Here is an 18,660-nt window from a genome sequence, read left to right on the forward strand (position 1 = left end):
GTTCAGTGAATGTGATTGCGTCAGAGTTGAGATGCCATTTACCATTCTTATTTCTCACTTATTTATCGGTCTTCCCAACCTATCATTCTAGAACAATCGTGTATCGATTTTATACCTTTACCTACGATACTGTACGTTTCGTTTTTTTGGAAGATTGAATCTCAGAGAAGATAAACTCTCTCAGACGAGATAGTAAACAGTCTCTCCTGAGGGAGAGGATCATCATGAGAACACGACGTGACCAAATTCTAGCCACTGTCTTTGCACAGTTTGTGCTGCCGATGCGGAGTCTCCACATTTTCCGTATTCTCTGTGTTCTCCACAATTATGAACCACCTGTCTACCTCTCTTTAGCCGCTGTTCGACACAGACCACAGTTACGAGAATGCGAGTATTCACAAAGCCATACTAACGAAACTCATTGTGTTCCTACACGACTGCCGGGGGCGGTCGGAAGACGAACGCCGAAGGATGTATACGGATATCAATTTTGCCGTTTGACAGGTAAGAGGTAACAAAATACTGTTGTCGGCCTTTTGAGACTATATGTTTGCTTTTGTCAGAGTGAACTTTGGACCATATGGAAGCCTTTTTATGTATATGGTCCAGGATGAGTTCATGCTAGATTTGAATAAACACTGCCCTGGTATTTCTTAGCCTGATCGATTATTTCATCAACAGATACATGACTGCATTGGTCGGTCACAACCAGCCAATCCGGGCGTTCCATGTCACCACTTGAAGGTCATTGGAACAGCCTTGCTTAAAATAGAGTCACGCTGACTGAGTACGCGCATTAGGCTCGTGTTAACTATCGTATTTGTTTCCTCAGTAGAAATATCAAATAGTGAAAGTAGGTACTTCTCAGCGAACCATTCAGTGGGTCAGCCCGTGCCACCTGTGTTATAGGTCCTGTGACATTAAAAAAGTTGTTCTCGTGCCATAGAAGACATCAGCGGTAAGGTACAAGTAATCTAAAGACTCCCTTGACAGCCCTCAGCTATGAGGAGTACACCTATACGTTGATAGGTCGTTTGACTCTCAGTGGCGCTAAAATTGTTTAGATACCTTGATACATAGTGAAACTACTAATAAAAGCACTTGCTAAGTGAAAACGTCCGACATTTTGATAGCCCAGGAATACCAAGGTCACAAACTAGTCAGCACTTTTTAACGTGAGCCGCAGATCGTATGTCAAATATCACATCACTTGTGTTGCAATGTGTCCGCATCTTACGCCTGGAGATGGAAATCAACTGCCGGGTAACATGTAGTCTGTGCGACTTTGAACCCCCTTTGTGTGGTGGACTGATCTGGGCCAGATGCGGATAACACGACAGCCAAACTTGTCCAGTCAGTGTCACGAGAGAGTGGGAGAATTGTAGCTCAGTATTAACACGGCATCAAAATTGGTCCGATAACTTTCAGCCAGCGCATAAACTGCGCCCATGGAATTTTCACCTTGCAACTTTACACCTGTCCCACCTAATTAAAGTAGTATCGTATAAAAGTACGTTCTTTCTGACAAAACTTACCCCAAAATTTGAACACTTCCAAATATCCTCCAATAATCACCATCTTGTATCGCTTTTCATCCCCCTCACCAGCTAGCAATGGCTCCAAGAGAAGCGGATGATAGTTCCTTTACGAGCTCATCAACACGAGGAACGCTAGATGCCCAAATCATGTGATACGACGTTGTGTCAGCCCAACCCCAGGTGGGCAACTCTGCCAGTACAACTCCAGATGCAACCAAATGTAGCCGGAACAATTAGCCATAAAAATTCATTGTACAGATGAGATTTATCATTATCCACCTACAATACACCTATATACACTACACATATTTCTCTCCGTATCTGTGGGGAAACGCAGTTTATCTGTTTGACCGTGGCTTTTGAGACAGACACCGCCCCCCGTTCAGCTGTAACACCCTTTCGGTGCTTAGCTGCCATACCATCAGAAGGAAGCACAAGGGCTGGGATACTGCCAGGTTACCCAAGCCCAGACAAGAGAAGTCGAGAGGCGAAAGCCGGGATCGAACCACGGACCTTGCGGTCAGTAAATTCACCCTCTAACCACTGAGCCAACTCGCAGCTGAGCTGAAAACGTACCGTCAAAACGCCTTTGGACAAAGAACATGAATAACATTTGCTACTGCTCTAGTTGCAACCTAATTAGATTGATCATCAGAAGGTAACAAGCACTAACCAATGTTTGGTGTACCAGAATGATGATGAATACAATAGTTGGGAGCACTTGCTACAAACAGATACAATGCGAAAAGTGGAATAAGCCAGAAAGTGACTTATCGTTTGAGGACACTTGTCGAGAGTTCCTGAGTGAAGTTCCGGACGTGGGACGTGTCTTCTCTGCACTATAGCTGCTACACGTGTTCCGTAGTTATCCGTGGAGACTTGTGGAGCTCGGTTGACTTCCTGGCCTGTGCGCGCGACTGCGTGTGTTCTGGGCCGAGTTGCATGCCTGTTTATTGTGTACAGTATGAAGAGAGGGGTGTCCGTTCGGGGTCGATAACTGAACGAACGTTCGTAAGCCTGATGCGTGACGAAGGTGGTAGCCGCGTAAACAAAAAATGAATGGGAAATTGTAGTGTACATGTTGTCGGCTAAGGTCGCAAGTGGGACAGGAATTGTCGCGTGGTTTGAGTGTTTGTGACGCGTGATCTGGTGAGTGACCTCTACAAATACTGCCCCCCTAGCGAAGGAGAAAAGTAGATGCTGATGAAATGGTAGGCGATGTTGTGGAACAAACCAAAGCACGAGGGTGTCACTGGACACGCATGCACTAATCAGATTGGGTAACCGCTTTGTTCTGTCTGATCTGGGAAATTCGGTCGCAAGTACTTCACCACCCACTATCAGTTGCTAAGTTCGGTAAACAGATCTGACCAACTCATCTGACCAACTGCCAACAACCATGAATGAGCTTGGATTTTGGGGGTGAGGTGTACCCCCGGTAAAAAACGAGGAACTCGACGCCTAAATAAACAAGCAAAGATAATGTGGGAGATTGTTTAAATATACGGTAATCTAGAAAAGGGTAATCTAGAAAAAGGCCAATGTGTCACTGGTTGGCGACAGTAGTGAGACGATGTCACCTCAACCGAGGATAAAACCACCTATGAAGATCAGTGAGTGACCTTGGGTCAGTTAGTTACGCGTCAAATTAGTGTTGTCCGAGTTAATAATGCTTTTATAGCAATGAAAGTCTTGATGAAGGATGAAAAACACATCAAGTCAGGGTAAATGGTGACAGTGGCAAGAGGGTCAGAGTTCCTCTAAGACGTTGGATGGGGGGGTGAACTGCTTGGGGTTTCCATGAATTCCAGCCAAAACGTCAATGAGGGACCCGACGAGCTTCACTGTTAATGTCTTAATCTTAATTAATCTTAATTAAATCTTAATTAAATCTTAATTAATCTTAATTAATCTTAATTTTGACAAGCTTAAACGCCCAGTTGAAAAAAGCTACCAATGAAGAACAAAGGTACTCAAGGTTACCGGGGTTGGTCTTTCAACTGGAATATTCAGCTGACACGCTGAAGCTAATCCCAACCCTTAAGCATCCTCAGTATGCTGCACTCGATGGTTGTTCAATGAACAGTCATGGAAGAACATCTCGTACAGCAGGAAACGAACCGTGGGATAGTGATGTGTTCCAGACCGTGTTCCTTCTAGCCAAAGACCCTCCTTGTAGCAAAGCTCCCTATTCCACGAGCAAATGTTTTCAAATTTCCGGATAAACTTATTCTCTATACTACGACCAATCCTCTAATTCGACCGACTTCAACTGGCTTTTCCAGTGTCATAATAGAACAAACAAAGTAACCATACCGAGGTTTAAAATATCCAAACTACTGAATGCTGTTGTAATTAACCGATCTGAGGAATTACATCAGTGATATGCGGCAAATCCTTGAACATCCTTGAACACCTCGGGACGTCAACGAAGGAGCACTTTACCGTCAGCAGACACGTGTGAGTATGTAGCCATCCGTTCACCACATACATGACTGTACAGGTCACCGTCACTCGCCAGATCACGAGATCTGTTTGTTTTTTGCACTCACAAATCACGCCACAGAATCGCGACTGACTTGACTGCACAGCTCACAGTCAAGCCCTAGATTCCAAGACGCCTTCTTTCCCAACACGTACAAATCACGACACATAAGGGTGACTCATCCGACATCGACTGTCTAGCGTCTGTTAAGGTAGCAACAAGTCATGTCACCCACACGCACGCAAAAGTTCCTACATAAAATAACAGCACAGCACCGCACAGCAACACAACACAACAGAGCTACGCACGTCACCCAACTCGGAGCAGAGCCGCTCGGAACTTACGGGGTTTCACTCCCAGATAGTCAGGGAATACGTGTGGCTGTTACAGCAGCGAAGAAGACACGAAAGCTGCATCCGGACTTAGAACAGGATTTATCAAACTGTACCTGCAAAACGATAAGTCCCTTGTTTGCATAGATACCTGTTGTAATAATTTTACTCAACGAGCAGACATTGTTAGTGCTCCTCGTTTTCTCGTTCATATAACTAATTTTCGGGTTCTAGTAGAGCATTAACAAATTAATTTGTAAGTGTGATCTAGGGCTTGCTTGTGAGCTGTGTAGTCAGGTCAGTCACGATTCTGTGGCGTGATTTGTGAGTGTAAAAAAACAGATCACGTGACCTAGCGAGTGGCGGTGAGCTGTACAGTTATGTATGTGGTGAAGGGATGGCTACAGGTACTCGCGAAATAATATGTGGGTCAGTCGCGTCATGCTCACCTCAAAATGTAACCGTTGTAGTTTCACAGACGCATTTTAGAACCCCCATTCGATTTTTATTCAGACACTGTCTGCATTTTAAGTACTCTATTTCAATGATATCCTTCACGTTCAGAGAATGATGTGGATGATACAGTGAAACTCCAGTGCCACATGAGTGTATTAAATCCGTTAATAAACGATAACATGGCCTACATATGCTAAAGATATATTCGCTATTTTGCCAAAATAAGGCGAGTCGCATCACGTAGTCTGTGTGACGTGCGATCAACGTACCAGACGAAGTCGTTTCCTGATTGGTCAGTATCAGCCAACCAGCAACAGCCGTTATCGCCTCCTCACGCGCGAGCAGTGCGTACCTGGGTATGACTCCAGACATCTGACATGCGAGAATTGTGCCTAATCATGTAATGAGCAATCATGTGTGAACATTTTGACGATGTGTTTGCTTTGCCGGCTCGCTCGAACGACGACCAAGTAACTCCCCTGGTTGTATCGATCAATTAAGCCGCCTGTCGGGGTTTCCCAACCGGGAAGCGCCAGTGACACCTGAAACCCTGTGGGCATTTCTTTATTTGTTTTAGATGGTTGCGTGATTTATAGAGTTTACATTCACACCATTTCTGTTGGAACAGTCGGACAAGCCAATCACATCGCATGAGGGTGCACACTGCTAAGTCCAGTGCATCTAGCGTGCACTGGTAGAATAGTGTTACAACGCTCCTCTTACAAATCAAATGTCCGGGGCTCAAACCCCGACCATCGATGTCTTCGGAGCATTGCTCTAGTCTGGTGGAAACACCGGACCACCAATGCTGGAGTATGTCGAATGCTATTCGGGAGAAATAACCCACCCTCGATTGATGAACTGATCACACTGCGTCGGATGCGCTGGCTGCGTATGCCAGTCGACTGACTTCCTAGAAGGGCTCTGTTTGCACAACCACGTGAAGGGTGGAAGAGAGCCAGAGGTGGATAAACAATGACTTGGCAGCGATGTATAAAACCCATTACCAGCGAACCCAGCTGCGGTGGTCACTGCCGTCTTCCTGGATGGAGACTCCGAGACGGGCCACATCAATGGTTAGAGACACTGTCAGATGTGGACCAGTCGCGTTCTCGATGGCACTCGTGCATCCAAGCTATTGCCTTCAATGCATAGCTCCCTTCCCAATCCCCCCACTTGACAGTCCACTGAGAGTGGCGTACTCACGCACTAATTTATCAGTTCCCGCCGCCAATGCGCAGCTTCCCAAATCATCGGTGAACAAAACTATGCCAGCTACAACTACTGTACGACAAGTACGCGGTTCTTACAGGTGACAATGACGATGCGATGATCTAAAAGCTAGAAAATTTAAAGCATCACAAAATTCACAACCATTTATCTCTAATTTCTGGATATGATGGCTAAAATCAGCATTCTGATAAATAGATAAACAATACGGATTGTACGGTTATAGCAAATGTCCACGATATTGGTCACCTAGGAAAGATCACACAGTCTTTGCCCTCGAATTGGGATCATTCGAATGCGGCCCCGGGGGATTAGCATGAAAATTGATATTTTTGGCAGACCACCTACCCAAACCTTAATTAAAGCCAGTTCCAGTGAAACAAAATACCATAAACAATTAATGTAAATCATTTCTGCATCATTTATGTATCCGAATGATGGTTTTAAAACAACACTGTCCACCCCAAGTGACGGGTGGTCTCGTAGCATGAATTTCATCAACATGGCACATGGATGCCTGAAATTCCTCTGGCGATAAACATTATAACTTTGAGGTAAACAGGTTGTGTTGGTCCCTTGAAGGTTTCCAGTAGAGAAAGGTGAGTCTCCGCAGGCAGTCTCTGGAGAGCGAACAGCTATACTACAATTTCTTGATAATTCAGAATGACCGATCAGAAATGGTCAGTTCTAACGATTTATCTCTTTAAAAAGACACAGTTGTACTTTTGCCTACTTCAAAGAGCACAACGACGCTGGGTGCTCCCCTTTCGGAGAGCGATCGATCGATCGAATCGATAATGAACTCGAAAAACACTGTGTAGGGGCCGAAGATCTCATCGCTCTAAGCGTTGTATGAATTATGAATACAAAGTTCGTTGTGTTAACTATCCAGCTGAAAGCATCAGACACTGAGACTGTTGAATCTAAATTGACCTCATGATACTTCCGCCCATGTACTTTTGATCTCCAAATGGTTTGCTTATCTGTACTCGCCACTCAACTTGCCGCAAAGGCACTCCCGTCCGACACTTTGTGTATTAGCAGGTGTGAATGTGTGTGAGTGTGTGTGAATGTGCGCGGCTGACCTACTGACCCATGCTTTATTGGTGCTACGAATGTGCCCAATTGAGGTTTGTCATATAAATCTGCTTACCCTTTTGTAAGTAGTGCCGCAGAACTTCGAACCCAATTCCTCTTTTTGATATTCGGGACCGTCGAACCTATGCGTCACCCGAATTTCCGTATCGGGAACCTCAACAGAGATAGACAAACAGAAATGCGAATAGCTGAGTAACCGATGTTTATCTTGATACTCCACAAAAATGAAGACCTAAGACATGAAGTCAAACCGAACTCGATTTTTCCGGTGCTTGCAGATTCCGCGGAGACTTTACTTCATTTCCTTATCGTCTGTATGCCGATGTTTTGTCGCCCAACCATAACCAAAGAAGAACGGCTGTCAAGTGCTGGGATGGAATCCACCACCCGGATGTAACCTCAGACAACGGCACCCACCCTAACATCCGTGAAATGACAGTGAGCAAAACTCTTGACGAATGTGGTAGACATAAGATCTTCCAGCTGTAGCACCCTTTCGGTGCCCAACTGTCATGCCACGAGGGCTGGGATACTGCCCGGTTGCCTACGTCAAGACAGGGATCGGGTTCGAACCACGGACCTTCCGGGCATTAAATTCGGGCTTTAACCACTGAACCCCCACACGTACCATGCTACTTGTACTGGTTAAATACCGTTCAGGTCTCCGATTTTGGGAAGACAAAACCACTGTGTCCCTACCTGAAGCGTAGCCCCTCCATAATCCGGACTAGCCTTACCTGGGTGAAACTGTAGAGATCACTCATAAGATCACGCGTCACAAACACTCAAACCACGTGACAATTCCTGTCCCACTTGCGACCTTAGCCAACAACATGTACACTACAATTTCCCATTCATTTTTTGTTTACGCGGCTACCACTTGCGTCACACGCCAGGCTTACGAAATTCAACTACATCGGGTCAAGTTGTATTCATGTTCGTGCAAGCATCAAACACGAATGGACACCCCCTCTTCAAACTGCACACATCAAACAGGCATACAACTGGGCTCAATACACACACTCTCGCGCACAGGACAAGAAGTTAACCGACCTCCACAATTCTCCACGGACAACTACGGAACACGGGTAGCAGCTATACCGCAGAGAAGATACGTTCGGCGTCCGGAAATTCAATCAGGAACTCACAACAGTACTTTTTCGCGTTGTATCTATTTTCATCAAATGCACCTAACTGCTGCATTCATCACATTCCAGTAGAGCTTGCTACCTTCTGTACTCAACTTAATTACGTCAAAACTAGAGCACTAACAAAACTCTATGAATTACTTTTGCCCCAGTCTACTGCACCGACACATGTATGGAATGAGGTTATCAAATAGATTCATATGGCCTTCGAATTCTTTTCAACTAGAAACCCATGATGTCATAGGACCCGCGAAGGCAAATGGCTTCGCCAACGACTAGATCGAACTGAAACAGAATATTACTCAAGGTGACAGCGTAGAAACCAGCAGGCCAAAAAATTTCAGGAAGCGAAATCCTCAGAAGTGCGCCCAATGTGCATCGGTAGTGCCGCAATTTTGTGCAGCATTTCCATGACAGGACTTTTAACATCTGCTCCTGTCCGACATAACCATCACGATTTGCTGATTTGTTTTTATCACGAAGGTCAGCTTCCTGAAAGCAATCACTGAATGCCCGAAATGTCCTGAGACCCTCAGCTGCGCTAGATGCTGACCAGACAGACAACGCCCCCTTGAATATGCATGCAGTCACAGCCTTGTATCATACCCAGACAGCGCGAGTCAGCATTGATCAAAGTTAGACAATGCCCCCACAATATGCAACACGTCGCAGCCTCGTACCAAAGCCAGACCGTGTGCGTCAGCATTGGACCAAGTTCAGACAGTGTCCCTCCGACAAAGCATGAGACCGTTTTACTTTTGCACTCGCATGCACTCACGCTCTCGCACTCACTTGTTCGGAGTATAGCTGTTGTGTCCCCTTCTGTGAGTCTTTGTGTTGGCAACTAGGCACTGGAGCGGGTCAGCAGCAGATACCACAGATTGGCGAATAACCAGATATAACAGTTTCTCCTGAAAGAGAACGTTAACTATGATTCGTCACCGGTCTGTGCGTGGCAATCTCAAACAAGGCAATTTTGATGCGTTCTCTGAGAAAACCTATGAAACATAAACGCCGCGTAATTGTACTGGAACCCTTGGTTGAAACAGATATGGCGTCAGACATCAATCTTCCGACAGGGTCCCCTGGGACCAAACAATATGTTTTGACAGGAAAAACTTATGACAGATTTGTAACAAGCCCGCCCGTTCCACTCGCCCTTGAAGCTTGTCTTAGACAATTTAAGCCATTGTGTACTCTTTTAGGCAAGACGGTTTATCAAATCTAACTTGACAGGCATATCTAAGTCGAAACATTAGTTAATAGTGAGAAAATTTTGTGTGTGTGGTCAGAGAAGAGTACTCAGAAAAGCCGATGGAGCCTGTTGTTGTATCGTGGGTGGCCGACTATTGGTTACGCCTGCACTGAGCCTGCCAGACTACGTGATTGGGAGAAGACTGCCTTGCCATGGTACGTTCATGTTTCCAGATTTCTGAAAAATCCGTCCCCATTAAGAAGAACTGGAACCGAGATTGTCATTATTTACGATCCCTTCTGCGGGTTTCTATTTTGTAAATCAGGCTCAAGGTTAACTCAGAGAGTGTTGCCCTTACGGGGATTCATATTTTGGAGGAAAAACGCAGCGGACGTAGCAGAGTTCAAGTAGTGTCCCTCCGTGTCGTGGCTGAGCTGTTTGTTTGTATGGGATTTTCTATTATTTGCACACCAAGTAGCATATAGCAGTTTATTTTTACTTTTCTTTGGGAGCAAGTTTCATAAAAGCCACTTGTTTCACTTTTCAGTCTTCAGGATTTGAACAACCAGCTTGAACAAACCTCTTCAGTGGAAGAGGCCCGCTCAATTTTCAATTCCAAGGTCGAGTTTCCATGTGGCTTCCTAACATTTTGTCTGCCTCCATCAGATTCGATTTTACATATATTTGACTTTTTAATCATCGGTTAGTGGACACGCTGGATGATGGCACTTGGCATCGTTAACGTGAGACACGTACATCTATTCGAAATCGGAATAACGATATTGCACAGGTCTTTTGACAGCAATCGGGTGATTTAGGTCCGGCGGACCGTGCGAGATATTTGTAAAGTCTCATTGCTTTATTTTGTATCGTGTCTATTGGTTACGCCTGCTCTGAGCCTGCCAGACTACACGATAAGGAGAAGACAGAGAACTCGGGACATGACTCTATTGTTAGGACAAAATATACAGAGGTTCTGCGTAAATATATAGGATGAATAAATGGCCAAATATGGTCGTTCTTTTGTTCGCTCTGTACAGCCAATGGCAGTGTTCCAGGCGTGAGTAATTTCAGGCCCACCCCGCTGGTCATATGTTGCTAAGCCGTGTTTGGTGAGCTCCGCCAACGCACCTGCTTTCCGGACGTGTCGTACCGATGGTGACTTTGGGGATGCGTTCACTCTCTGACATGTGCTTTTCCTCATGTCTGGGCGCGTCCTGACACCTGTCGGTTCCGATTCATTTTAGCTTGGAAAAACGAAATCCCCAAAAACACAGTCTATTCAGATTGCCAAAAACTGACAGACATTGCTATCGTTTTCTATAGTCAGTCGGTGATAAGCTTTTCTGTGCCATTCTCTTACTTCGACCTCCAGTGGGAACTGATGTTTCCCCACCAGGCTTTAAAACAGAATGTTTGTTCACTCTTACACAGTGTGAACCCTGAATATGAGACCATCAAGTGGGTGTTCTGCAGGGTCTATGACCCGACTCATCGCAGCCCAGACTGTGATTAAACCACCTGCTGTGCCTGTAGCCACCCCGTCACCCACATACTTGACTGTTCTGCCCACAGTCGCTCACTGGATCACGAAGCTTGTCTTTTTTCATACTCACAAACCACGTCACATTATGCTGACTCATCGGACATCAATTGTCGGTACAGTCTAGCAACAACTCATGTGCTGACNAACGGACCTACACATAGGGAAACCGAACATATTCAACACACACAGACCCGCGCGCGCGCAGGGAGCAGGAAGTCAACCACTCTCCACAAGTCCACGGACAAGTATGGAACACGTGTAGCAGCCACACTGCAGAGAAAACACGTTTCCGCCGTCCGGGCTTTCACCAAGGAACTCTCACAGACGATAAGTTCCTTTTTTGACTTGCTCCCATTTCGCATTGTATTTACTTTTATACGTGTTACAACCCATCACTGTCAACCATGCTAAAAACCTTTATTAGTAGTACATATACCTTCTGATTTGTGTTATGGCCATCAACAACAGTGCACTAATATGCTAAGCAGTCCCGCGTCCCTACACCTTCATTAGTATACGTAAAGAACAGTGGCTTTTCGAAAGCTGAGGCTTCTTGCGAGCAACCCACCCCAGCAGAATTCTTTGATTAAAATTGATTCACGCGAGAGAGCAGATTTACTGACCGTAAGGTCCATGGTTCGAATCCCAACCTCAACAACTCGGCAAGGCTTGGGCAAACTGGTAGTATCTCATTGTTCGTTCTTCCATTAGGTGGCCTGGCAGCAAGAAACCGAAAAGGCGTTACAGGTGAACGGTTTAGGACTGTGATAAACATCTGGTCAACTTGACCTGAGTACAGCAAATTATCGAGATAGATTAAACTACTGACTCTGTGAGCGCGAAAATAACCTAAAAAGGACTATCCTGTGTTTGTATTCGCTACTAAACAAAACCCAGGCTCATACCCAGTCACCCAAGCAAAGTTTATTTTAGCGTGCACTGTGTGGAATTTCGAGAAACTATGATCAGAGATACATAGGTTTTGAGAACGCTGTTCTTTGAGGCGTCTGAAATGAAAGCACCGCTGGCACATTTCATATGGAGATTCCGATTAGATCAGTAGAACAATGATAGGATGAGTGGACGGTATTCAACTAATTTTGGAAGTCGCTGCGTCACCCAGGCTAGAATTACACAAATTGTCTTGGAAGACGGAAAAAGTACGGACATTAGACTCCACGACTGCTTCAGGGGGAAGTCCAACTGATTGCTCGGCTAAAATTGGACAATGAAGTGTTTCAAAAAATCGATTAACTATTGATGCGTCGTTGATAACGTTTACGACAATGTGAACATGTCAGATTGATCTGGTTTATTCTTCGCCATATGGTAAACAACGTATGACGTGACTTCAACGGCTAGAGTTTCTGAATAGTCAAACGAAAGGCGGACGGATGATGTGAAAAAGTGTGAGGAGATCAAGAATTTTGTGATTCGCGAATAACTATTCTACTCGCATCATCGAAGTTTTTATCTGAAAAATGGTTCTCTTGACGTCATTCTGCGCATTGAAATCATCGATCCAGAAAATAAAAAGAGTAACGCCTCTTGTACAGCCTACATGTATAATATGGTACGATAAATACCGTCGTTTTGGCTGCCAACAGTGGCAAGTCATGAATACTGTCATATAAGAACGCTTGTTCATCGACTGACAGTTCCAAAAAACCACGAGCCTCGGGCTCTCAAAACAACCACCCCAAGCTGGGAAGTACTTTGTTACGTCCGCTGATTCGCCAATCTGTGGTATCTGCTGCTGACCCGCTCCAGTGCCCAGTGCCGAAAAAAAGACTCACAGAAGGGAACACAACAGCTATATTCCGAACAAGCGAGTGCGAGTGCGAAAATACAACGGTCTGAAGCTATTTATTGGAGGGACACTGTCTGAACTTGGTCCAATGCTGACACACACGGTCTGGCTGCGACGTGCTGCATATTGCGGGGGCGTTGTCTGTCTAGTTAGCATCTAGCAGAGCTGCGGGTCTCAGTAGATTTCGGGCCTTCAGTGGTTGCTTTCAGGAAGCTGACCTTCCTCATACAAGGTCATCAAGTACGTATACTTCTGGTGAAGGTTTGCTTCAATCATCTTAGACTGACGACACGAAAAGCCCATGACCAACCTGAAAAAATGCCACTTCTTAACAAATTACACCCCACATTTCAACGACCTTAAATATGACGTCCTTTACGAGGCTATCCGAAAACCGATGTATGCCAGGCCAATGATGGCACGGCACTGCCACACTCAGTTTGATAGCACACCCGCGACTATTCCCTTCCTACTCTTGACCGAACCTTCTCGTCCACTCTTTCAATTAATTGCTAATAGGAGCAGACAATTCACCCGACCCCCGCCGCCCCCGCGACGCGTCCATTCAAATCTGCTGAACCTTTCGTTCGGATTTAACCATTTCGGCGGACTTTTAGTCTGTGCTCTCCACAGAATCGATAATTTTCTGTACAGTTCGCATTCCGGCTCATGTTTTGTCCCCGACTCAATCTTCCAAGAAACTTTCACACCAGATTCCGGTCTCAGANGTCTCAGAAGTTTCTGAGATTCCTGTTACCACTTATCCGCATTGATAGTCTCCCCACTTCATCATATCCACTTACGTTTTTTGTGACGCTGATCGCAAGCCCGACATTCCAAGGCCACGATGCCTCAGCGGTGGTTTTAGGGTTTAATTCAAACTGCCCTCCTGGATTACGCCAGCTCTGCTGCTTCACCAGAACCGTTGTACTGGTTCCTCATTTTCCGTTTTCCTGTCATGTGTCAAGCATGGTTTATCCTCCCTCGTTTTTTGTTTTTACCCGCCACCTTCAAATGCTAACGTCCACATCGGATAAGCCCACTGTTTACGTGACACTGTTCCTTTTCCGCACTGTTATGTCTGCTGATTCGCCAATCTGAGGTAATTGCTGCTGACCCGCTCCAGTGCCTAGTGTCGGAGAGAAAAGACTCACAGAAGGGAACACAGCAGCTATATTCTAACAAAGCGGGTACGAGAGCGTGAGTGCGTGCGAGTGCGAAAAGTACAACGGCCTCAAGCTTTTTATTGGAAGGACACTGTCTGAACTAGGTCCAATGCTGATGCACGCGGTCTGGCTTTGGTACGAGGCAGCGACGTGCTGCATATTGCGGAGGCGTTGTCTGACCTTGATCAACGCTGACTCGTGCTGTCTGGGTTTGATGCAAGGCTGTGACGCGCTGCATATTGAGGGGCGTTGTCTGTCTTGTCAACATCTAGCGGAGCTGAGAGTCTCGGTAGGTTTCGGACATTCAGGGGTTGCTTTTAGGAAGCTGACCTTCCTGATACGCACAATCCCCTGTACCCCTAAACCCCGCCAGTCATGCTTTTATTCTGACTGTAGCATTATGCTGACGCCCGACAGTATGTCACGCACCAGTTGGGGAATAGGCTTTATCATTGTAAACAAACTGAGTGCCACGATAGAATGCTCACACATGACTGACTGATCGTGAGCCTTACATTCCCAAAATTTCTCGCCCGAATATTTAGGTATCACTGAGTGGCCTAATTACAGAGTACAAGTAATTTGTTATTCTCTGAGAAATTCATGTAGTGCAGAAAATTTCCAGCACGCGTACTTGCTGGTATTTGTAATTTTGGACTTTCAAGTAAGTCATACGGAGTTCAATTTGTCAACTTACTTTCTTCCTATTGAGTCTTCACTAACTACATTTTCGATAACGCAAAAAACGAATGGCGGCTAGACTCGGTTCAGTAAGCATGCCAGCCTCAGTTGAGTTAACCTGTCATCCTCGATTAAATTGGTTGAGGACCTTACGGATGTGTCTGTGAGTTAATCAACTAGACCGATTTCAATAGACGCACGCATACACACGCACGTACGCACGCGCTCAAGTAAGCACGCAAGCAAGCAGGTACGCACATACGCACCAACGAACAAACGAACACGGACGCACGAATGCATACGCGAACAGACGTAAGAACGCACGTACGCAGGCACACTCACACATACAAACATAAGATACAAACTTAATTTTGCGCCTAATTAGTTCGAAAGCCTTACCATACCCGTATACCACGAAAAACCAGACGGATAAAACGGAAGTGAGTACGTAGAGGCAAAGGTAAGAGTACTACGTGCTCGTACGCGGTTTTTGATGGATTGAATTTTCGGAAGATTGGTAACAGGTGCTTAACTCCTCCCGAAAATTTCTCCAGCTATGCAGGTGTACACAGATGACGTCCACTTTCGTGTTGCTGCCTCTAACAAGTATTATCTGGTGAGGAAAAACAACTTTCAATGAAAGGCACTCATTTCATGCGCTGAGGTTAGTCAGATACACTACACTCCCGATTCACAGTCCGAAGAACAACAGTTCCGAAAATAACCTTTGGTCAGGTGCAGCTGGTCTGTTCGCCGAGCTTGACAAGTTGCTTTCAAAAGTTTTATCACTATTCCCGGAGACATCCTAAGTGCGCCGTTGAGTGTGTCCTGAAATGAAGCTTCTCTGGGACGTATTGTCCGAATACAGCCTAAAAACAGAGTTACTGCTCTCCTGAAACTGGATAATATGTTCTTAACACCAGACAGAAGCTGATAACTGTTATGGACCACACTTTTCCTGGGGTCTGGCTAAGAAGTATTCAGTTCGCCTTATACCTGTGACAGTTCATTCTGCGGCCCGTGACGTCTATTAGTCCATCTGCATTTACACCGGCAGTCACATCAGAGGAACAAACCGTCACCGAGCACATACCAAAATGTTTGGTGCGCCGCACGAGACATGGGTCAGCTAGTGGTCTGTCCACAACCAGCAACGCAGTCTTATCGATTGCAGAACATCTGCTAGTCACAGATCATTCCGTTGAAGGTCATGCACTACTCTGTTTCACAAACGTCCCGGATGGTAGGAATTCCGAATAAACCGAGCCGGCGAGTTCTATGTGCACGAAAGTCATTGCCTCAAAACATCTGTCCGACTTGGTACTAACCTCCGGTCCCCTCCTTCGATTTGAATTAATTTATGGGCTATTCTACCGGTTTTTTGTCATGTAACAACCTACTGATTAGCGTGGGTGGCTGATGAAGACAGATGTGAAGATCTCGTCAAATATGTTCTTGTCATGTAAGAGCCAGCTGGTTAACGTGGACGGCTGACGAGGGAAAGGCAGATGTGAAGATCTCGTCAAATATGTCCTCTCACAATTCTGACAAACTGGTATAAAGAAAATAAATACTTCGACTAATATGTTCCACGTCAGTCGAACAGTTGCTTAGTTCACCTACTCATTGAAGCCTGTAGCTGCTTGTATTTGGATAGCTACGCCAATGGTCGCGTGACATCATTCAGCATAATCACGTGATGATGACTGATGATGCTAGACATTCAAGTCACATTGTCACTCAATGCTAAAAAGTTTAACTCTTGATTTTAACTAGATTGGAACTCAAATGCTTTTCCGTTGAGCTTTTATATCACAGGGAGAGAGCTGGCAGCTTTCGCTGAAATGCGAATTCTACAAGCAACTACAATTTTCTCCGTGTTACGAAGAGTAGGCTATCTTACGGCAAATTCTGGAGTGAACCGTTCCTATTCATTATAGGTCAGATCTCATCTAGAAACCGGACACTAAAAGTATGGTGGTCCCATCTTCCTCATCCGAATTCGAGAATTTGAAACAAAGCACTGAGGAGTGATGGCTTGACTAATCCACTGACATCGAGTTATAAGCTGCTGCATGAGCCTACAATTGCTCTGGCCGCCCGACGCTGCAGGGCTCCTTTCCAGGTGAACATAGATCCCCGACCCGATTAATTTACTGTTTACGGTTAGAGCACTTCGTTGATTTGATATACAGGCACCCGCTTCCGAGATACACCCAAATGAACAAGTGGACGGGGTGACCATAGTCGCCAGTTTTATTTTTGCTTATATTTTTCTATTAAGCCTCGAGGATCAAGGACGAGATGATGTAGACGAGTTTGTATTGAAAATAACAAGTTTATCTGTGGTATCCTTTCTGTCCTCGGGTACTACGCTACCCGGAAGAAGAATGAAGACTAAGCCTGTGCCTAGACAGGTGCAGAAGTTGGGTTCGAATCACGAACCTTTCAGTCTGGCACTCTAGCCACTGAACTATCTCGGTTCCTGGATTTGAACTCCGCACATCTGATCTTCAAGGCCAGCTTGGTAACACTACTCACTCCATACCAACACAACAAGGGCTAACCTGATTTGTCACGTCTGAACTTATTCTTAGACGATCTGACTTGTTTTTCTGGATGTCTCGAACAAGAACTCAGTGACTTTCCTGGTTATGTCGACCGATTGTCCCACCCGTCAGGACTTCCCACTCTGAGGACGCTTGAAGCCTACTGGTGGGATTTGTAGAATGCACACTCACATCGCCGGTCTCAAACGTTGGCTTATTCAGACGTGAAAAATTCGGATGGGTTCAGGGTGCGGTGGTTGAGTAGTGATAACACTCTGGCCTCGCATGTTAGATGTCTGACACGATCAAGAGTATGCACTGCTGATGAACTCTAATAAGAGCGGAACTCCAGTCTAGTGCATTGCTCTCCATTTGATGCGTACTCATCAAAATAGTTGCATCAGGACATGATGAGCACAGTTCAAGCGAGAATCATGTGATTGTGAGTTAAAGTGTAGAAATTCCGCAGTAAATTATAAATGATAGAATAATCACGGGTGTAACGGTGATACTACTGATGGGGAGGCATGCGAGTAGTATGTCTTCTTGTAAATTCGCGTTGCGTCTTTTGAAAAGGGAGATCCGTAGCGGAATTTGTGGAGTCGCTTTGTAGCATTTGCTTGAATTTGAGTCAATGGATATCCAGAAAAAGGTTTTGTAAATAAGTTGCAAATGAGAGTTTTGCTTTCCTGTCCAATAGTCTGTAACTGGTCAGTTGACATTTTCAACTAAATGACTCCACAGCAAAGACGTCCTTCCTTTCACTGGTAGTGTGCCGGGATTCTTCATTGGTGGCTTCGTCCTTTAACTGGAGCCAATCGAGACGGGAAAGTACAGAAACCATGTACAGCTGTTTCTTCCTTACTGGAAATCGTCAGCAATGCTCTTCTCACGAAACTCCAGGAGGGGGTTGGAATGCAGTATGCTTCACTTGCACTTACAAAGGGATCCACATTACCTGATCACGTGTTTTTAGCTCGGTCCTCGAGTAGCGACTTCTCAGACGGAACGGATGTTGCGGGATCGAGACGCGCTTGACTCTTGAGCGGCGGGTATTGCTGACGACTACCAGGAAGGATGAACAACAGCCACATAGTGCATTTCGGCTTTTCAGCGGAGATTGGCTTCACTCACAGGACGAATTGTCCGTTAATCATCAGTGTCGGTGGCTTTCTTCCTCTGGACTACGAATAGCCCCATTTGTACTCACCAATCAATCGTACATAATAGAATGGCATGCCTAATCGGTGAACCAGTCTATTCTTTTTTTGTTCCTAGTTTTTTTCAACCCGGTGGCAACTCGAATCAAGCAGTGGGCGGGTTTGTTTCCAATTACTTGGCTGAAGCAGAGAAACCTTAGCATCCACACAACTTTCTCTTGAACAGAACTTGATTGCTATTCCCCTGAGAACGGAAATGTCGTTAG

The 18,660-nt window shown here is 45.5% G+C and overlaps 1 protein-coding gene across 1 annotated transcript in view; it reads left to right on the top strand.

The window, feature by feature from the left end:
• Positions 1 to 2,085, top strand: part of T265_08962 (hypothetical protein) — a gene marked incomplete at both ends in the record, with an annotated part of 118,382 nt that extends 116,297 nt beyond the window's left edge. Inside the window, 2 exons of the mRNA XM_009174909.1 lie at positions 355 to 495; positions 1,876 to 2,085. Of these exons, the coding sequence (XP_009173173.1) occupies positions 355 to 495; positions 1,876 to 2,085 (351 nt within the window). The remainder of the gene's footprint in view (positions 1 to 354; positions 496 to 1,875) is intronic.
• Between the last annotated feature and the right edge of the window lie 16,575 nt (positions 2,086 to 18,660).

The sequence above is a fragment of the Opisthorchis viverrini genome (genome assembly GCF_000715545.1).
Source record: "Opisthorchis viverrini unplaced genomic scaffold opera_v5_245, whole genome shotgun sequence".
Taxonomy (NCBI): Eukaryota; Metazoa; Platyhelminthes; class Trematoda; order Opisthorchiida; family Opisthorchiidae; genus Opisthorchis; species Opisthorchis viverrini.